This window comes from Lepidochelys olivacea (genome assembly GCF_965140295.1).
Source record: "Lepidochelys olivacea isolate rLepOli2 genome assembly, chromosome: 10".
Lineage (NCBI taxonomy): Eukaryota > Metazoa > Chordata > Testudines > Cheloniidae > Lepidochelys > Lepidochelys olivacea.
The window spans coordinates 44,397,780-44,420,388 of NC_140420.1; the positions used below are offsets into that span (position 1 = coordinate 44,397,780).

The 22,609-nt window shown below is 43.4% G+C and overlaps 1 protein-coding gene across 2 annotated transcripts in view; it reads left to right on the top strand.

Annotated features, from left to right (window-relative positions):
* The window catches only part of MYO9A (myosin IXA), a 398,158-nt gene that overhangs the window by 304,706 nt on the left and 70,843 nt on the right, over positions 1-22,609 (top strand). For both annotated transcript variants that reach the window (XM_084641695.1, XM_084641696.1), the window contains exons 15-16: positions 1,097-1,216; positions 13,924-13,999. In XM_084641695.1, the coding sequence (XP_084497821.1) occupies positions 1,097-1,216; positions 13,924-13,999 (196 nt within the window). The remainder of the gene's footprint in view (positions 1-1,096; positions 1,217-13,923; positions 14,000-22,609) is intronic.

Below are 22,609 nucleotides of genomic sequence, written 5' to 3' on the forward strand. Positions count from 1 at the left end.
CAGTGTTCCTCTAAAGTGTTCAGATCAGTCTTTGCTGATAGTTTAAAGCATCAGCCTTGAATGGTAGGCATAATATATCATGCTGATATATGGTAACTTCAGTGTCTCATTACTCCTCAAATGGAAGCATGACCTATCCCACAGTAATTCCCTTTTGCTCAGCCATTTAGATGGTAACTGGAGGGAGCTTCCTGTTTACAACGTAATACCTGTATAACTTTTATTCCAGGTTACATTTATTACGCAATTATCAGAGAACATACTGTATGCCCACACACAGATGTCCACCGTAACTTCTGACACGTCCCAGATTCTGTCTGCCACGTAAACTCAGTATGTCTGAAATCTCCCCATTTCTCAGCCCGAAGGAAGGCTAAGCGTACCCCCTCTCCTCTTCCCTATGTCGAGTAATTCCTGTTTCAATTTAAATTGCAAATATCTGGATAACCTAGGGGTATAAGTGTGTGGAGTAGGTCAGAATTTGTGGTGGCCGTGTTTGTGAACATATGGGTGAGGAGTTCTGAAATCAGTAGCCAACCTCAGCTGAACTGAAGCAGAAGGATTTATCGTACTGTAGCTAATAAAAGTAGAGATTTGCATAATCACTTCTTTTTAAAGGTTACCTTGCAGTGATTATCCAGATGATTGTGCTCTGGCCAATCGAAGTGCTGGAATTTAACTACTATTTAGTTCACAAGAAATAACTGTATAGTCACCGTGCAAATCAACCCCCACCCCCACCCTCCCAGTCAGAGTACAACGAAATGTGTAACTGAGTGGATGCCTGCAGAGATGTGGGTAGGTACATTTGCAGTGTCCTTGGACTCTGGACTGAGAGAATTATTTCCATGACTGTGTGTGATATGTCATGATACCGTGTCATGAGGGAACTGAAGTTAACCTTTGTCAGTGCTATACATTTTCATAACTGCTGCAAATAGCCTAGTTGTGGTCCATAAACAGAAAGAAAGTGCGAATTTTGAACAATTCTTGTATCACATGGGCAGTTGGCAGCATTGTTCTTTACTCTCTCCTGATTTCTGCTTATATAATCTTTCTCTTCTCTCCATTTTTTGTTTTTATTTTGCTTCCCAAGGGCATGATGATGCAGTGCCATGTGCGGTTTTGAAAAGTGTGGATAGTTTTAGCTTTCTACATCACCCAGTCCATCAGAGGAGCTTAGAGATCCTGCAGAGATGCAAGGAGGAGAAGTACAGTAAGGCTCCATATCCCACCATCCTCTCTGACATGACACTCACACATCAGGAAATGGAAACCAGGAGCATTCTGGGTAGCAAGGGGAAAAAGAAACATGCAAAGAAACTTCCAGTGCAGCCCACTGAGAGCATCATAAGCAATTGCCGGATACCTTAAGGAAAGGATTTTAACCCTTTCCTGCTAGAAATTCTTAGCTAGGGTTTTGTTCTGCAGAGGTCTGGAATAGACTCGCTGGCTCTCTTGTTCTTGTTAACGAGTTGTACAAAAAAAATCCAGTATATGTCCATGTTTGTTTAATTATACGTGGAACCATTTTGCTAATGGCTTCACAGGTTGCTCTCCTAAATAAGACAGTATTCTGAAGTTAGTAACGCTTTTTTAACGCTAATTTTTAGTGTTACTAAAATCACTAAAAAAAAAAAAAAGTAAAAATCACACCTAAAGCAAGTTTAGAGAACTTCAGAACCAGTAGGAATACTTCTAGTTTGAGTTAATATAGCTAGTATTTTACTTCAAGCTTTCTTCAGGATTCAGTCCCTTTCTTTTTTTATTACAGCTTTATTTATATGTCATACTTTAAAAATAACTTTGTTTAGAGAAATTGCCTGTCTTTTCAAAGGCTTTCATTTAAATGTGAGGAATTGTTATGCTAGAGGACCCCTTTACAGAACGGGTGGGCAGAGATGCACTTGGTCTCCATTTCCTTGTCCTTACGCCTCTGTTTGTTACATAATAAACTAGTCCTGCATGAACAAACAGGCATTTCTGCCTGTGTTACTAATTACTATGGCTGGACTCCTATTGTAGGAGGAGAAGGGAGTCCAGCAGCATGGAACATAACATCACCTGCCACAAAGAATAGCGCATGGAGATTCAGTGTTATAACAATGTAAAGGGCCTGCTGCAAGATGCCACAATTCTAGTTCACTCTTTAAACTGCTCTGTATATCATTTCACTTTAAAGTTCAGATGCGCATACAGTTGCAAGCCCTTCAAAAAAGGAACATGCAATAGAGTGTAATATCGAGTTTTGCCTTGTTGCCTGTGGAGAGGTGATCAAGCTTTATAGGTGAATTAAAAAAATTAAATATTTTTGGTGTCTATATCTACAGAAGGCTTAAGTCTTGTGCCATCGTATTCCTTCTTCATTTTGTATAAATAAAGTTTACAGAGATGGAGCATTACTGTAAACGAGTCTTAATAAAGGCACACTTTCCATCTAAAACATAGACTTTAAAACTCCTGTAAGATGTGCCTAAGCAGAACATCAAAAGGCTTGTTTCCACATTGTAGAAATATGCATGGTAAGTACAGTACATTTTTGTTAGCACTTCAGAAAGATGTGCTTGTCTTTAGAAGTCTCTAAACAGACTTATTCCATGTGCTCCCTGCAATGTCTAGCACTGGGAAAGTTAAGGAAGGGTTTTCATTCTTAACGGAGGCCTTGTCTACACTAGACTAGTTTCCTTAATTTTCCACTATTTCCACCAATGGGAAATCTTAACAAAAAGTCTACTATAGACATAGCCTCTAGAATTTCGCAGTCAATATACTTCTAAGCAACACTTACAGATAATTACATAGCTCTCAATAGTTAGCACCTAATAGTTTATTTCTAGTGTAAGTAAAGCAATTGGAATCCAGTTTAAGATTTTCAAGTTAGTTTAGCTATATGAACAGGTTGTTTATGGTTTGTTAAAAAATGGGGAGGGAAACCCATACAGCACAGAATATTTTTTAACTATGTCCTATAATTCAGTGTAAAAAAAAATGTAAGTTTATTATGGTCAAGCCCAACAGTGTTAAACTTAAATTCACTCTTGCCACTGGCAAAGCCTTGTCATCCTTTTCCCTGTAAGAAATCCATCTTTGGTTGAGAAGGTGGAACATGGGATCTCTGTTACAGTTGCTGCTATTTTATGACTTGGCCAAGAGCAGATGGTCTGGCAAACAAGTACTGTAGTTCATGCAGATTAGCTGCTTCTGTATTCTGGTCTCTTGCATTTCCCTCTACAGTGTGTGCTGCCATTGGTCAGTTCCTAAAACTTTTTCTTTAAAATAGGTAGAGTCCAAACCCATTTAATTATTTGATGCTTGGGAGTTACATTTTGCTGGATTCATTCAGTTGCTAGCCTTGAGGTATGTATTCCCAAGTTTTAGAAGAGCCTGTATGCTCACCAATGGTACTACTTGGACTTGGCTTTTCCTGGAAGTTGAATAAAGTTACATCCTCTCGATTTCTGAAAAATAGATTGTTTGGTAGAAATGTCTTTGTTTTGAAATGTAAGCATCAGTTCCAATCACAAGTGTAAATTAAAAAAGTTATTTAACCAGTGGATTAGTTAGTGAATCCAAATTCCCCTAGGGTGGTAATATTACTTACTGTTCTAGCTATTTGGCCAAGTTACTAATGGTCACCTTTTCATTGGTTACTTAATCACTTCAGTGATTATACCTCGTACATTTGTGTTATTTTGTCAGTATTCCATAACAGAAAAGCAGGGATGCTTCAATGTCTTAACAAGTTAAGCACAATTAATAATAGGGCTTCATGCTCTGTTTTAACGGGAATTATGTAACAAAAAATATTGCACAGTGTGACATGCACTGGGCTTAGCTGTCTGAGTCAAAGGCAGGAGCTCTGTTGGTTAATGTTCCTATATAGTGGGTAGAAAGTATATTGTTCACAATTCTTCCCAAAATCATAATAGTGTAGACATTAGACATAGAAAAGACCAGTTAGACAAATCAGTCTAGCCCTGGAAAGGACTAGCGTTGAACTCGGGGAAACGAGCCCTTAGAGGGAAGAGAGTTTTAGAGAATAGTCATATTTATGACCACAGTTTAGCTTAGCTGTTCAATCTGCATCTACCCTGTAAATGGAGAAGCACCCAAGTTCCTGATCCTTTGTGTGGAGAGTAATTGTTTATACAATTCATGAATAAATTTTCCTTTGTCAGAGTATTTGGTGGCAGGGGGACGGGAGCACAAGCAAATCAAAAGGGGTTAAATTAAAAATAACTACCCTTTGTTCCCAAAAGCCTCTCAGTCCCCTCCCCCCCCCCCCAGTAGAAACAGCACTGCATTAAGACTTCAGCTTTACCTAGTGTTTGGAGGGGATGTAGAGCTCTTTAAGCATTTGCTCTTCATCTGGTAATATGTAGACAAGTTTTTAATGAATTACTGCAACACTCATTTCTTAACTCAGCTTGCACTCATCTCATACGTAATTTATTTTTACAGTTGCAAGTGACAAATCTTTGAATTAAGACTGCCTGGAGTACCTGACACTTACTAGTGTTATATACACCTATTATATAAGCTCCAGTGTAGTTTTAAGTTGATCCTGGAATAAAAATGTTTCTTTTCCTGATTTATGTAAGACCAAGCTACAGCAATATTTTGGTACAATCTTATCTTAATAATTTCAGCATCTCATAAAATATTCCCCCCCTGTGGATATTACATTTCTGGTGATTGTAATCTTATCATTCTCATTTTAAGTTCACACTGCAGTCATAGGATAAACAAGTCACTAAAAAGAACAAAATCAGTATTCCAATGAAAGGTCACTGTTCAAAAGAGACCCACTGGTTATGAAAGATTCCAACCAAAATGAAATATAATAGATTAAAGATTTTCTCCATATGTTTATGGGGGGAAATCAAGACATTAATGCCATACATCAAGTCAGAACCCAGTCAGTGGACATCAAGATATTATCCGCTTAATTAATAAAGTCAATAAATAATTTAAAGTTGATCTATGGGCCTTCAGTACTGTAAACATGGTAACATACGCAGCCTGCTGCACTACAGGGTTGACACTGACCTTAGACAAATTTCCATCTACTGGGCAGTTATTTTATTGATAGTTCCTTGTCAGTTTTGGACAGTGTAAAATCATAGTAAATCTGTAAACATCTTTGGATATTTAGGAACGTGTTGCAATCAATGGCCAACTTAGAATAAAGATACCTACAGGAAAAGGGTGAGGTGCACTCATAATTGATTTAAAAGGCCATTTGTATTGCATCACTTTTTCCAGTATCCTACACGTAAACACCTTGTTAGACAATAGGATTCAGTCACGTAGCAGGAATCTGGGAGAGAAAAAGACAATCATGTTCTAATATAAAAGTACCTGTCCACCCATTTCCAATGTCTCCTATCATTTCGTACTGGAAGCAAGGCATAGATGCGTGGGTTGTCTTCCAGCTATGTCTCTTCCAGCCCTTCTCTGCAGAAGTGAGAAGAACCTCAAGAGAGAAGAAAAAAAGTCGAGGAAGGCTCTGTGTCCCAGATGTTGGGGTGTGTGTGTGTGTTTGAAGGCCTCTGGCAGAATTCCCTCCCCTTTGCCTGCCTCTCAGATCTTGGGTTTGCTCTGGAAGCCAGAACCAGAGCTCCATTTCTTAGGAGGAAGTTGCTGTTGCTGAGCATCCCTGCAAATTTGCAGTTTTGATGATTTAATTGGGGATTGGTCCTGCTTTGAGCAGGGGGTTGGACTAGATGACCTCCTGAGGTCCCTTCCAACTCTGATATTCTATGATTCTATGATTCTCCGATGCTGATCTATCATTGCTTTCCATCCCCTACCCATTTCACAGCAAGACAAGCTACAGTGTGACATGTTTTCTTTGCCTTGTGCTGAAGAGGCTTATTCCACATATCACTACTGATAATAGCTGCAATTTAGGCCCTTGCACTTAGTCTGGTTGGAGCAAGATGGGGTCCTGTAGGCAGGAACTTGTGAATCTGAGGCCTTCTGGAGCACTGCCAGGGGAACCCTGCATCTCTGATTTCTGCTCTAAGGGAATGGAGCTAGATCTTCCTTGCCCCGGAAATCACTCTTTCTCGTGTTTCTTTATGGGGAGAAGTCTGCAGAGTTTGCTTCCCATGGCACAACTGGAACTGTTCATTCTGTCTTCCAGTCCGTGTTCTTTAACCCTTTGGAGCCCCACTGCAAGTGGATTTACTAAAAAGCAACCTCTGGGCCCAAGCCTTGCAATCTCAGACAGGAACTGGACAGCCAGTTCTATCTCTGGGGAATCCCCTCCTGGAAGGAGGCTGTGTGTCTGTACATCAACCTCAATTCTGAAAAGGGGGACCCTGAGCCAGAGGGTAACTTCCTGTCTCTCATAGTAGCTGAATTCCCCAATCTCCTCACCTCTCTGAATCTAAATGCCATACTGAGAATAATGCTTTTGGGAGTGCACTAAATAAATGTCTCCTCCATTCTGTCATGTTGGGTTTGACCAAAGGGAATGGGGAAAAAGTGGGCTGGCATTTGACTGTTCCCAGAGCTGCAGTGAAACAGGGTCTTTTCAGGTGGTTGCAGTGTTGTTGTAGCCGTGTGGTCCCAGGCTATGAGAGCGACAAGGTGGATGAGGTAATAGCCTTTTCCCCCTGAATATATGCCCCTGTGGGTGCTCCACCTGGGATGTGGGTTCGCCCATTAGCTAACGATCACAGACTACAAAGTAGTGCTTGCAGGCTCACGCCTGTATGAAGTAACACCTCATGCTCCAAATAAGTGGATATAGGGAGGCGTGGGCCTACTGCCACTTAGTTACTTTTCAGCCCGCCTGTGGCTTGGGAAGGAGTCTTCTGCAGTTAGCTGTATTCAGCTTCCCACCTGTCTTTGACCTCATGAAAGTTTTTAATTTCTCAATTATATACTTTACCTTTATTTTATTTTCACTATATTTCATTGAGCATGATTTTTGTGCTCCTGGAGTGGGGCTTCCCCCCCTACTTGACCTTTGTGCTGGAGCACAATCTGTTTTGCCTAAGACCTCAGGGTTTAAGTCCCGCCAGACCTGCCACAGGTCTTTTCCCCACAGTCAGACATTCAAGTTGTCTGTGGTGTCTGGGGGACTCCCACATCCCCTCAAAGTGTAAGATCTATCTGGAGTTTAAGGGTAGGTCCAAAGAAGATAGGGACATTAGACCAAAACACCTGTTAATGGAATATGCTCTAGCTCTGGAAGGGTCCACTTCCCATCCTGTCCCTCCACCGATACATCGGCCTCAACATCACAGGCTGCTTCAGTCACCGTCCAGCATTATCTGCACCACGGAGACAAAGGCATCAAAGAGAAGAAAGCATTCCTCCCCGACCAGAGAAACGATGAAAAGGTCTCTCCGGAGACTTCACATCCCTTAAAGGGTACCATAGACCAGTGCTTCTCAAGCTATCTGATGTGGGGGACTGGCAGGTTTTTTTCCAATGTGCGCGCAGACCAGCAGCCGATGGCTTGGACCACCACTTTGAGTAGCACTGCCGTAGAGGCTCCAACTGAGTCTGGTACTGAGGCATTGGTATCATGTAAGGAGCCTTGTATTGATAAGCCCTTTTCCAGAACACCTACTGCAGCAGCACCACCTGATCCCTCACGGCATACATCCCTCAGTACAGGTTTCTTACCCTAGTTCTGAAGTAAGACAGGACCCTGCATCCAACTCAGTACTGCAGTAGTCTCCATCTCGCTAGTCCACAGTTCCACCTCCAGTACCAACCCAAGCCTCGACTATAGACTACAAGAGCCCTCTGGCTCCTTCCAGATTTTTGTCTTCTGAGGATCTCATCATTTTGGATGAGCCTGAATCTCCATTGCTAAGGAGATTTATCAGAGCATCTGCACTGGTACCATCCAGGCTAAATAAAAGGCTAATATAGTGCCAATCTTTAAAAAAGGGAAGAAGGAGGATCCTGGGAACTACAGGCCAGTCAGCCTCACCTCAGTCCCTGGAAAAATCATGGAGCAGGTCCTCAAAGAATCAATCCTGAAGCACTTGCATGAGAGGAAAGTGATCAGGAACAGCCAGCATGGATTCACCAAGGGAAGGTCATGCCTGACTAATCTAATCGCCTTTTATGATGAGATTACTGGTTCTGTGGATGAAGGGAAAGCAGTGGATGTATTGTTTCTAGACTTTAGCAAAGCTTTTGACACGGTCTCCCACAGTATTCTTGTCAGCAAGTTAAGGAAGTATGGGCTGGATGAATGCACTACAAGGTGGGTAGAAAGCTGGCTAGATTGTCGGGCTCAACGGGTAGTGATCAATGGCTCCATGTCTAGTTGGCAGCCGGTGTCAAGTGGAGTGCCCCAGGGGTCGGTCCTGGGGCCGGTTTTGTTCAATATCTTCATAAATGATCTGGAGGATGGTGTGGATTGCACTCTCAGCAAATTTGCGGATGATACTAAACTGGGAGGAGTGGTAGATACGCTGGAGGGGAGGGATAGGATACAGAGGGACCTAGACAAATTAGAGGATTGGGCCAAAAGAAATCTGATGAGGTTCAATAAGGATAAGTGCAGGGTCCTGCACTTAGGACGGAAGAACCCAATGCACAGCTACAGACTAGGGACCGAATGGCTAGGCAGCAGTTCTGCGGAAAAGGACCTAGGGGTGACAGTGGATGAGAAGCTGGATATGAGTCAGCAGTGTGCCCTTGTTGCCAAGAAGGCCAATGGCATTTTGGGATGTATAAGTAGGGGCATTGCCAGCAGATCGAGGGATGTGATCGTTCCCCTCTATTCGACATTGGTGAGGCCTCATCTGGAGTACTGTGTCCAGTTTTGGGCCCCACACTTCAAGAAGGATGTGGATAAATTGGAGAGAGTCCAGCGAAGGGCAACAAAAATGATTAGGGGACTGGAACACATGAGTTATGAGGAGAGGCTGAGGGAGCTGGGATTGTTTAGCCTGCAGAAGAGAAGAATGAGGGGGGATTTGATAGCTGCTTTCAACTACCTGAAAGGGGGTTCCAAAGAGGATGGCTCTAGACTGTTCTCAATGGTAGCAGATGACAGAACGAGGAGTAATGGTCTCAAGTTGCAGTGGGGGAGGTTTAGATTGGATATTAGGAAAAACTTTTTCACTAAAAGGGTGGTGAAACACTGGAATGCGTTACCTAGGGAGGTGGTAGAATCTCCTTCCTTAGAGGTTTTTAAGGTCAGGCTTGACAAAGCCCTGGCTGGGATGATTTAACTGGGAATTGGTCCTGCTTCGAGCAGGGGGTTGGACTAGATGACCTTCTGGGGTCCCTTCCAACCCTAATATTCTATGATTCTATGATTCATCCAGACAGCTGCAAGCCAACACCTGCCTAAGCCTTCAGGTGGCAGCACCAGCCATGTTACTTGGGGCATCTCAACTTAGCTCCCAAGACGATTTATTGGACTCTGAGTTCTCGGTATGAGAATCCATTTCTGTACCATACCATCAAGCTCCCATGAGTTTTTTAACGAGGCAGACCCTAGAGAACCTACTGGGCACCACAGAGACTAGCACTATCATTGTGGACCCTTCCCCAGTTCTGCTCCTCAGAGTGATTATTGGGATCCCGGGGGCCATTTTGGTGACCAGTTCTGTAGGATACCAAGAAGATACTACAGGTATCGTCCCATTCAATGTCACCAATTGTTTGTCCCCCAGTACTCTGCCCTTCTTCGGTACTGGGCAATGCACAGTAGGAGCCAGAACCTCAACTTGAGGAGATCTCACCTCCTTCAGTTAAGTCCACTTCATCTCCAGATGAGGTAGTAATGCCTACCACCCTCCTATGCTGATGATTTCAGGACATTCCAGAACCTCATGAAGAGGCTGATAAACTTTCTCCAGATCCCACTAGAGGAACTCCAAGAGTCACACCAAACATTCTTTGGTGGACAGTTTTGAATATCAATCCAAAAGAAAAAATTGCTTTACCCAGTAGAGAGGCATTGCTATCCCCTGCGCTTAAACTGTGGCAAACACTGGCCACAATGCCACCCACCCTGTAAGAGATCTGATAAAAAGTACTACATCCTGCCAAAGGGAATGGACCACTTTTTTTCCCATCCTATCTCTAATTCCTTAATGGTGGGTGCAGCCAATGAAAGGAGCCATCAGACTTGATCTAGACCCTCTTCAATAGACAAGGAATCCAAGAGGCTGGACTTACTGGGCAGAAACAGCTACTCATCAGCTGCTCTTCAATTTCTTATTGCAAATTAAAAGGCCTTGATGGCAAAATACATCTTTACCACATACTCAACATTTACACACTTAACTGAACATCTCTCACAAGACCAGAGAGAGAAGTTTCAGTCCATCATCACAGAGACCAAGTTAGTCCCAAAAACCTCCCACCAATCTGCCCTAGATTCTGCTGACAAAGCCTCCAGATTCATGGTCACACCAGTGGTCATGAGGACAGTATTCTGGCTCCAGTCCTTGGGTCTTCCAGGAGAAGTACAGAACATGGTGGAGGATCTCCCTTTTGAAGGACCCAAGCTCTTCAGTGAGCATAAGGACTTCTCTCTCCAGAGCAACCCTGGGGTCACTGAGAATCTATGTGCCTCAATGAAAAGACAATTTTGTAGAATACAAACTGCTCAAAGATCTGGGCCATTCCTGTGCTATCAGCACACCTTCCCCAGGCCTCAGGAGTCCTTCAGGAGATGAGTCAAACAGCAAAAATGAGGACTGCCCATCCCTTCTGCTCAGTCAGACCCTTCTTCTAAGAAGCAGTTTGACACTTCAGATGAGGGCAGCAATCAACCAGTTTCCTGCAGTTTTCCCCCTGCTTTGGAGATTGACTATCCCACAGAAGTTCGTCCAAAAAGGCTATTACCTCACTCACTTTGTTTCTCTTCAGGTGAGTCATCAAAGTTAACACTTCCATCCATGTTCTCCCTTTGCCCTTCTTATGAACATTGTTGTGTTTCCTTGGGTTACACATAAGCTGCACTAACAAGAGGGCTGATTTAGCTATCTTAGGGCTTGCAAACTGGCTACCCATTCTGATTTTGTGCCCAGGCACAGAACATAGATCTGAGAAGATTCCCAAATAGGTAGCCACTGACCTAAATCAGTATCTAAGTTATCTGCACGTTTTTAGTCTCCACCCAGTTCACTCCCTGTCTTTTGGGAGACATCACGTGATAGTTCCTGATTTGCAGTGCAGTAAATGGCATTGACAGCATCAGTGTCTTTGATGGAATACCAAACCACATGTAAAAATCAAGTTGGCTGCTTTCTTCTTCACAGGAATTAACCTCTTTCGAGAAGATCTGACGAAAGCCAATATGCAGCTTTCTGAAACCTGAAAATGCCCCCCAAACATCCCAGATCTGACCCTTTGGCTGTACATCAGTTTGTAAGTGGAAGTTTTTCTTTTGACCAGCACCACCCTACAGGGGCAGTGAGTTATGTGGTGGTGTCCCCGTGCTCCAGCAAATTCAGGGGCTGGGGGCCTGGCTCCACCAATGTTCGGGGCTGGGTCTCTCCCCCGGCCCCGCCTGCCACCCTGTGCGGCTCCCCCCCGGAGTGCCCCTGCCTGCGCCCTGGGCGGCTGCCGTGCAGCTCTACGCTGTGCTCCCTTGCTGGCCTTAACCCAAACTCCTCATCCCCAGAGCCTTCACCCCCCCTGCACCCCAACCTTCTGCTCCAGCCCTGAGCCCCCTCCTGCACCGTGATCCCCTCGTCCCTGGCCTCACCCCACAGCCCAACCCCCTACCCTAGCCCTGAGCCCCTCCCACATCCCAAACCCCTCATCCCCGGCCCCACCCCAGAGCCCTCGTTTCCCCCCACACACAAACACACACACACACACTGTGCAATATAGGGAAACTGTTAAACGCTTACTGTTTCCAGTCCATTTTTACATTACAAAAAAAATATATCGGCTACAAGGCAGGTGGGGGTGCAGGGCGGGGCAGGACTTGGACCCGTTCTGGGCACCACCAAAAATTATACAAACCTGCCACCCCTGCCAACCTAGCTGATCTCTTCATTTTATCATAGGACTTTCTTTTGTCCCAGAAGGTCTCTCTCTCATGCTTTTTCTTCCAGACATTCAATCCAAGAGGAATTAGAGATGATATGTTTTGTGGGGCATGAGGAAGGAATTTGGGGACAGTGTCATCTCCTTTTTCCTTTTATTCACTTGATTCTGTGAAAACTCTGGGAGTAGACAAAAATTAGTTTCTGAGGTGATGGTTGTTCTCAACCTGTAGACCTAACTGCAGGACAGTTTTGCATGCATCCAGAGTGGCTGGATCTGTTCCATCAAAGTCCCCCCTTTGCCAATTCTGACAGCCTCAAACTGAGAGGCTGAACATATCTGAGAGTGGGGTGCACCAGGGCGGTTGTGACCTGTTTTGAGGAACGTTGGAAGCTATCGACTTCAAAGACTCACAATCAGATTTGGATTGTTTAAAAAAAAAAAAAGTGTTCCAAGAGGATTACAGGAGGACATTGTTACACGTCAGTACGTTTTAAAATGTCTATGGGTTGACTTTAATTAGACCCTCCAAGTGAGCCCCTTGAGGGTCCCAGAACTCTTTTAGCATAGCTGTATTGGCTCCATCAGGATCTGTGAGGTAGGATCTCAGAGCTTGTTACTTAGGTAGTTTCTTTTGCAAAGCCCAAAGTAAAAGCTATACAGGCTTCCCTAACTGGCCTCGAATGTGGTATGCTACTACAGGTTTTAACAAGTTTCCCCCTCTCTCTCATAAGAGAAGTATTCCTTCCACATGCTCACCTTTTAAGAGGACATATTTAGTATGATTGTTATCTCAGCCAGCCAGGGAGTATGAGACTTCATTCCACTGACCCCAGGGTAACTCTTTTTTTTTTTTTTTTTAAGAGAAGGTAGTGTTGCATTTCCTCCTATGTTTTATTACAAAAGACAATTTAGACTTCCTTTTTTCCTAGAGTTTCCCATTCCCCTCCCCATCATTTTGGAGAATTCAGGGCAAAGGAATATACACTTGCTGGATGTTACGTGTATTCTAAAAAATTTCTTGGTTCACACAAGATTTTAGACAGCTAAGAAATTACTTGTTTTCATGATCAGATGAAAAGGTTGTAAATTCTCTAAATATCAGTTGCTGGATGGATACAAACAATGTTTCATTGCCTGCAAACAGTTATATCTTTCCTTTATTTCTGTTAATTTCGTTGCACCCAAAACATTTCCACTTTTTGGGCAGACACAGTTGAACCATCTGCCATTAAAATCTACAAAGCTGTTACAACATACTCTCCTCACACATTTATCAGGCCTTGAAAATTGAACCTATAAGTTTCAGAGGATTCCATTTTGGTAGAAGATAAGATTACCCCCAACAGCATACTGCTTACTATGTCAGTGTATATTCATTTGTTAGGAAGGGGAAGAAGCAGTGGCATACAACAAGAAACAATTATTGGTAATTGTAGTAATCTAGCTATTTCTCTCTCTCTATCCCAACCAATTCCCTTCTTGATGGAGTGATTGACTATTATATTTCTATGTTTTTCATGTTACTGCTTTGAAGTGTTTTGACTGACAGGAAGCAGGTAAACTGGTATCTTTATATCCGTCGTGTCTGATTGGTAGTTTTCCTCCCATCTTGCTTTCTAATAGTGGAAAGTACACCATTGACAAATTGTTCACGTGTTGTATTGGCGGGTGCTGGGGGAAGAGGCAGACTAGAGCAAGCAGAATTGCTAGTAAGTTATGTCTCCTTGTCAAAGAACATGAGACGTCAGTAGTCAGTTGATATTTCAGCAGCCATGGCTCCTTCATAAACCCCTTACTTTGTATACCCAGCATGTGCCATGACAAATACATATTGCTCTTTTTCATTTGCAGCCAACAAAAAGCTGTTGCTGCTCTAATTTTCTCCTTGTGAAGAGGGGTGTAAAAACTCTTGTTGATATGCTTCCATAGGTATTACCCGGAAAAGCCCAAGAACGCCCCTTTCAGATCTTCAGGGAGTTAACACCATCAATGAGAAAACCCAGCGGTAAGTCTACTCTTCACATTAGCAGGTAAAGATCATTTCAGAGGGGAGAATTTTTTTGTTCTGTTGCAGAACCACCCTGTGAATGTTTCTCCCAGGCTAACTTTGTCTTTTGCCCTTGGTTCGTTCTTGCTTTGCCCTTGTCACATAATCATATCCAACTCAGCAACCGAAACTTGTAATTGAAGTGGCAAGGATTTTAGAAGTTGATTTATAAGGAGGCATGTGCTATAAACTGAAGTAATATTATAGGGAAATAGTCAAGGTTGTCCACCCTTAACATTCACATAAGTGTGTTTCTCATAGGTATAGAGGTCAGAATTCATCCACAGTTCTTCTTTGGACAAAAAAGTACTTGCATGTTTTATAATACACAGAACTATGCATCTGTGATGTGATGGGAAGAAGGTCCCATGGCACACTTTTGTTTGTGCTCCCAAAGAATTGTGGGGGGTGTAGTGTTGAGTTTCAAATATTTGCAGATATGTTTGCAGATACATTTGTTCAGGGAATGTCAAAGGAATCCTAACTGCTAAAATGAAGATATCACTAATGATTGAAACCCTTAAAATACAGGTCACCTACATCTCTCTCATATTACAGATCTGGGTCTGAAGTAATTCTACTTCTGGTGTTAGATTTCAGAATAGCAGGCATATTAGTCTGTATTCTCAAAAAGAAAAGGAGTACTTGTGGCACCTTGGAGACTAACCAATTTATTTGAGCATAAGCTTTCGTGAGCTACAGCTCACTTCATCGGAGTGGCTAAGTCATGAAGTGAGCTGTAGCTCATGAAAGCTTATGCTCAAATAAATTGGTTAGTCTCAGGTGCCACAAGTACTCCTTTTCTTTCTGGTGTTAGAGAGATTCTTTACGATTATAAAACATCCTTACAGTTCAATCCTGGATTTTTCCATCAAGGTTTCAGTGAGGATATAGCTCATGCAGGATGTCAGGTCTACTACACCTCAGGAGCCAGTAAGGGGTACATAAGAGGCCAGCACCCCTTTCCAAACAGTTTTTCTGGCCCATATTCAGAATTAAGTCTCCTGTTAAACAGACTGCTCCTACCTTGAAGACAGATCTAGGCCTCCTCTGTACTCCAGCTGCTCTATTCCAGTGATGCAAATGTGTCAGGAAACCTGCTTAACCAGACCCCTCAGGATTCCCCTTGCCTAGGGGCTACTCTGCTTCACCCCTGCTCCTGGCCCTTGGCATAGGGGTATGACCAGGGTGCTCCAGCAATCTTCAGCTGCTGAAACAACTACTTGGGTTTGTGGGCAGCTGAGTGTAATTTATAGCAGCCCTGAATTCCTTTGTTTCACCGGCGAACTGGACCAGCACCAGGACAAACCAAGATCAGGAGGAATCAGTGTGATCTGAAGCCACTATTTTTCCTTCTGGCCTGCCCCAAGCACAGTTATAGTGAGACCCAGAATCTTTTCTCTAGTGTTGTGGACTCTGTGTAAACCTCCCTATCAATCCATGTAAAGTGTTCCTTTAAACATATAATATTCTCCCATCCCAGTGCTCTTTTCCTCTGATAAAGTTGAGGTAGCATGACTTTTTTAATATCAGGAAGGCCCGGAAGTTCTGCTGAAACAGACTTAAAGAATCTGAAGATGAATGAGTTTATTTTGATGTACCGAAGAACAACATTGTTCCCACAAAACTGCGTTCTTCAATTAGAAGCAATGCCATTCCTGGGGTGAGAAAAGGAATAGGTCTGCAAAGTCACTGTGTGATCCTCCAGGCACAATTTCACTAGAGGTTATAGAGTAGATACATTTTCAGTTACAGCATTCTGCCCAACTCTAGCTTCTGTTCTTGAAAAGTAATCCCACTCTGTTGTGTGGAGCGAATGCAATGGCTGTCTCTATAGTAGACTTTTTATTTCCTTAACCTTACCTACTAGTACTATAACTGATCCTGCTCTAACCAGTTTAACTCCAATCATGATGTGTAATTGTGTGTGCGGTGTAATTGCACTGGAATCCCTACTTCTCCATCGGAGGAGCAGAGGGAACAAAAAAGATGGACCTTATTGTTCTTTGCTATTTGCAGTCATATGCTCAACTGCATTTATTTGGATCAAAACAAAACAGCAGATAAATTCCCTGGAAGTGAAAGAACCCAGGATATCAGGATAAGAGCTAAAGCTTAGAAAAAATAGAGTGAAACACATCAGACTTGGTGGAACATGTAAACTTTTGAATGCCTGAATATTTTCTCTAACTTTATTTAAAAATTAATAATAATTTTTAAAACTCATAACAACAAATGTCACCTTCATCCCGGAACCAAACAAACACTCTGCTAAAAAACCTGATGTCAGGAGAAACCTTACAGAAGATGTTATCCTAGCATAGTTCACTCAGGATTTGCATTTGTTTCAAAATCAATTTTGCAGTATTGTTAGCGTTGGAGCTGATCAGAAAATGTTCCATCTTTTCACTTGGCACTGGACCAGCTAATACAAAAAGGTTCCATTTTCCTCCGCATCTGTAGTGTTTATTCTCCACTTGCTACCATAAGCTCTTGTGAAACAGCAACTATGTTACAGGTCAGAGGTGACGACATTTCATTGATGGTTGAGTGATCCTTTACCCAGGGGTCTGGAATCCTTCAGAATGCAAGGCTACTTAAGTCTCTCCCCCTTGTCTTTTGAAGTCAATGACATTTTAAGAGGAGTAACGTACTATTCAATGTAAACAAGGGTACCAGAATCTGGCCGTTAATGTGGAGACTGGTGTCATTGGCTATAAATAGTGTAAGTGGTGAATTTGGCTCTGCACTTACAATTTTACCAGTACATCTGAAGCCTGACCTGCACCACCCTCAGTTACTCCAGTCATGAGCAAAAACTGTCAGCCATACCAGAATGTGTGGGAGTTTGAAAAGAGCCCCACTGTGAGACCACTGAACCTTTCCCATTTGTCCTAAATGACATTTCAACCCAAGACTTCAAAGATAAAAGGGGTAGTGACTATCTTACTGTCATCCGACTTTTCTTCTTTCCCTTATCCACAAAGGTTGTGGGCTGGTCTCCACTATGGGGAGATTGACACTGCTGCAGTTGATGCAGCAGGGATAAATTTAGTGGGTCTAGTGAAGACCCACTAAATGGATAGCAGAGTGCTCTCTGATTGACCCTGGTACTCCAGCTCTCTGAGAAGAATAAGGGAAGTCGACTGGAGAGCGTCTCCCCTCGACTCAGTGCCATGAAGACACCGGGGTAAGTCGAACTAAGCTACGTCAACCAGTAGCTGGAGTAGTGTAACTTAGGTCGGCTTACTCCCGTAGTGAAGACAAGTCCTTTTTCATCACTGAGTAACAAAGCTGCCTGTAAGAGTCCTAGTATTGCTTTAACAACTGTGCTGGAATTTGTTCAGTGACTGGGCAAGAATGCATTTATTCAAGGTATCCTAACTAGTGCATGCCTCTCTATCCCAGTACTGTGTCTTAAGTAGCCACAATCTGTGGTTCCACAATACATAGTAAACTACTGAGCCATTAAATATTTTCTGTCCCCCATAACCCCAAAAGTAAAAAACAAAACAAAACACCCTTCAACATCTCATAAGGTGTTTAAATCCAAAATGCAATGACTGAATATGCATAGGCTTGAAAGGATTACATTTTTACTGGTAATTATCGGTAAATGTCAATTTCACCATACACACACAGACTGACAAAAATATGTTCATGTATAATTATGACAATTTTCAGATAGGCAAAGTAGGAAAAAAGCCACTTTTATTAAAGTCAAAATCTTAGTATTTAGATTTTTGAATTAGGCTTATTACAAATGTACTAGTGAATGCATATTAAAAACTGGGTGTAAGGATATTTACTTTTGTATTTTGATGTGATGCTGACAATTTGTTTTAGAAGTTTATAAAGCTTTATCTTTCTGAATCTGTGTCTACTCTCATTAAATAATTGTTTGCCCACACCCATAATTTCCCAAACTGTGAAAATTTAAATAGATTAAAATAAAAAAACTGCTTAAAAATAAACATTGGTATTATCTGTCCCACTTATGAATGGAAATAAAAATAGAATTCTTCCAAGCCTAAATATGCATTTGATTTTAATATCACTCACAGCGGTTGATTTTATGTTGAAGACAAATATCTATTATTTCATTAATAATATACATTTTAATTAAGTTGTACAGGTTTTTAATGTAATTTTAACAATTACCACATACAAAACTGTCTACAAAAATAAAGATAATGATCCACCAAACACTATAATAAATCAAACACTGTACTTGGGGGGTGGGGGAGTGTAACATGATTAATTAGAAATCTATTTTTAACTAAGATGTACAAACTTAAAACAATCATTCTTCCCTTCAGATTCTCATGTCAATGCTTTCTGATACTTAATGTCTGAGCCATTAAACATTTTTCTGGAGTTAAATTAAAACCAGGAGTTTCCTCTTAAGTACAGTGTGTTATCATATGGATTGAGCCCTGCAGTGTAGCCGGAGACATTTTGAATGCAAGTCTAAGCAATGACATCATGCAAGAAGTAGCTGCAGAGGAGCTCTCTGATGAATCCACATCCTTCAGCTCTCCTCCAAAGAAGTGGTTTTGTGGTTTCTAGGAGTACTATGGCAGCTAGAGGGAAAACGGCTTCACTAAAGCAGAAACAAGGCAGCATATCTGAAAACCGCCTGAAGCAGCCACTAAATAATTAAAAACATGGTCTCACTAACCAAAGTCTGTCAGGGTGGCTTTATTTTCAGTTCAACAGATACTGTTTTATGTTCATTAATGGTTTACGAAATGTGAAAAGAACAGCTGTAGATCACTCTTTTAAAACAGTCTGTTTTGCTCTGTGAAATCATTAACCCCCAATTGACAGAGGTTGCTGCTATTCATGCTATTGTTAATGTTTTCACCCTAGAAAATATAAGTACAGAGTATTAAAATTCCCATAAAATCTTTTTAAAACCCCCCAGGAAATTTTAGTTTCTTCTTTGAGTCGAGGTAGCCATGTATTCACGTGGGTGTATGCACACCCAGCACAATGGAGCTGGAGAATTTTGCCTAGCAGTGGTGGCACTTGCACATCATGACCATAGCCCCTCCCTGGCTATCTGAGGTAGCACCACCTCCCCTCAGTTCCTTCTTCCCGCCCATGGCTGGAGTTGGAGCTCTGTGTGTTGCTTAACCTCACAATCCTTTAGCTTTGACTTAATTGTTCTAGTTGTATATGGATAGTATCCTTAGTATTCGCGTTAGTTATTTTCCCTGGTGATGTCCTCACCAGGGTTCAAAACTGTCCGTTGTGTGTGCGGATGATTTCTAACAACGACCCTCACACAAGGTCTTTGCTCTGCTTAGGCAAGCCTCACATCACAGAGTAGTGTTTGAATTGTAAGTTCACAAAACGGAGTCAAGTGGCTAGAGATCTTCACCTAAAGCTGTACCTTCTCGAGCAGGCCACCACCGCGCCTCTGTCGGATTGGAGGCTGCCATTGATCTCAGTGAGTGGTACTGGCTTGTGCTCTGGAACTGGCGCCTCTCTGAAGAGGTGAAGAACCCACTCCCCACTGAGTACACTGATGAAAAGTTCTTATAAGACTAGTCGAGACCATTCCCTTTCTCGTGGAGACTCTTCTTTCTCCTCCATGAAGAGTACAGCTATTATCGGCATCCGGGATGGAGCAGGTCCTTCCAACTATTCCCCCACACTGTGTAGAGGTATGGGAGACCCAGTATTGTTGACTCTGATTCCAGCTCTTGGGCGTCCATTGAGTCCAGTACCAGTGAGGGCAATGCCAGTACCTGCTATTTTTCTGCACCGGTGACATATCAGGTGGCAGTGGACCTCCTCTGCCTTTCCATACCGAGGTCCAAGACTTCACAAGGACTATGGCATCCTCGGTCTTGCTGCCTGAATGGGCTTCTGAACCTTCTGGTCTGTTGGCACCGCATCTTGATAATCCCTTGCTGCAGACTGTGGAAGTGAGGCCATTGCCAGGCTGAGCACAAGGGACCTCCTCAGCACTAGGAGACTCCTCTGCACGGCTGCACTTTGCAGCACTGATGTTATTGTGGCAGCTTTCCCTGCTCTCCATCTCAGCACCATTGGCCACATCAGTACCACTGCTGACTTCGGTACTGACAGAGCTCCCAGCAGCAGAGATAACTTAGGCATATTCAGTGCTGGCTGTGCCATTTCCACCAACAACGCTGGTCCCTTCCTCACTGTGGGCAACAGATGAGTCAAACCAGTTCGCACGTTCAAGGCTGGCTCCACCTTTGTCCCCTGAAACTCCAGATTCCTTGACATCCAGGTCGGGTTCCTCCTCTTGCTCTCCATCACCTGACCTGTATCCAGGACTTTCTGGCCACCAATGCCTTACCCTTGTGCCCAGTGGTCCCCTTGGAACACTCCTTGATCACAGATGTTGCTATCCTCATCCTGCTCTAAGACGAGATCACTGGGCATATTGGTGGCTGGGACTGTTGACCCGCCCCAAGCTCAGACATCGGTTGTTCTTCCCCTTGTGGAGCTTCTGGAGCTGTCCCATCCAGGTCCACCTGTTCTGGACTGAGACCTGTTGTCGGTGCACCTAATGGCCTCTTCATTGTCCCTGGACAACTCAGCAGTGCCTGGTTCCTCCTTCAGTGTCGGAGGATTTCAAGGCCTACCAGGACCTTTTGTGATGTGTGGCTGCTTCCCTGGGCATCCAGGTAGAGCTCCTGCAGGAGAACACCCATAAACACCCTGCAGCCTTTTGCCCCAGAGAAAGTGGCTCTCCCCATTAATGATGTGCTGCTGGAGCATGCAAATGTTCTTTGGAGAACACCAGCTTTGGTGCCACCTATGGCAAAGCATTTGGAAAAATGTTACTTTGTCCAAATGCAGGGATTTGAGGTGTTTTACTCCCAACCGGCCCCTAATTCCCTGGTTGCAACTTCAGCAAACAACAGAGCTTAGTAGGGCAGATTTAAGTCTGCTATTAAGGACAAAGACTCTAAATGGATGGACTTAATGGGTAGAAAGATCTACACTACCTCTTCCCTACAAATGTGAATGGCAAACCAGCTGGCACTGTTGTCCAGATACAACTTTGTAAATTGGATAACTATGTCTAAATTTACAGAACAGCTGCCCGAAGCCTCCAAGGTGGAATTTCAGAGGTTTATTACCAAACATTGCTTGGCAGCCAAGACATCGCTGCAGTCCGTGCTTGTTGTAGCATATACTTCAGGCAGAGTGAAGGCCTCGGTGGTGCCTATGAAAAGCGCATCCTAGCTAGAAAATTTGGGTGTTGCTTCCAACATGCAGCAGGCTATAGAGGACTTGCTCTTCAATGGTTGGGTGCTTTTTTTTTTTTTTGACAAACCTGATGAAAATTTGCACTCCTTCAAGGATTTTAGGGCTACCTGTACAGGCTCAACAAATATATCAGATATGTGAGGTTCCGAATGGTCACCCTATCGGCTGTCCTCCCCTCATTGACTCAGAATGACTGATTTGCTGGTCTGGACCTTTAGGATGCTTATTTTCATGTGGTGATCCTCCCAAGCCACAGAAGAGTCTACTGAAAACGGTGGTTCACTACGATGAGCCAGAAAACACCCTTACTGTGTCTGTCTTCTGTCCCCCAGGTTTTTATAAAAAAAGGACAGCATACCTCAAGAAGAAGAGAATCCATGTCTTCCTGTATCTGGACCACTGGTTACTAAGGAGCAGGTCCAGAGAAGAGGTTCTTTCTCATGTATGCTTTATGCTGTGCTTATTCGACTGTCTGGGTCTCATCCTAAACACTGGGCAGTCAACATTGGTTCCCACTCAGAAAATTGAGTTCATGGGGCCCTAATAGCCTCTACAAGTTTTTGTCTCAGTCTGTAGTCTCAGCCTTACACGACAGTTCACATGTGCCTGAGGCTTTTGGGAATCATAGAATATCAGGGTTGGAAGGGACCTCAGGAGGTCATCTAGTCCAGCCCCTGCTCAAAGCAGGACCAATCCCCAACTAAATATGCATGCAGTTTGGTTCAATTTTCCAGGCTGCACCTTTGCCCTCTTGAAGTGTGGCTCAGGACAGTTTACAGTCCAATCCTTCGCCCCCTGGATAGGTTGGTCTCCTCCCTTTGCTAATCCTGGACTCCTTACAGTGGTGGACAGCTCAGGGGAATGAATATGAGAGTTCCCTTAATCCGGTCCTTACCAGCCAAGACTGTGGTCACCGACGCCTCCCTCATGGGTTGGGGAATACATCTGAGGTCACTGAAGTTTCAGAGTCCGTGGTTGGAGCAGGAAGTTTCACTGCATATCCATGTGCTGGAGCACTGGGCCATCCACAATGCCTGTCACACTTTTCTAGACCACATCAGCAGCTTAGCTGTTCACATAGTTAACAACAATGCCACCCCAAGATATTATTTGAACAGGCAAGGGGGAGCACACTCCAGGGTGCTCCATGAAGAGGCAATCAGGCTGTGGCAGTTCTGCATCGAGGGCAGTATCTCTCCCAGAGCCGATCCCTTGCCCAGGGCCCAGAATCACCTTATGGACCATCTCGGCAGGAGTTTTCCCTGAGTCACGAGTGGTCCCTGAAGCCCAGCATTCTGCGAATCATTTTCG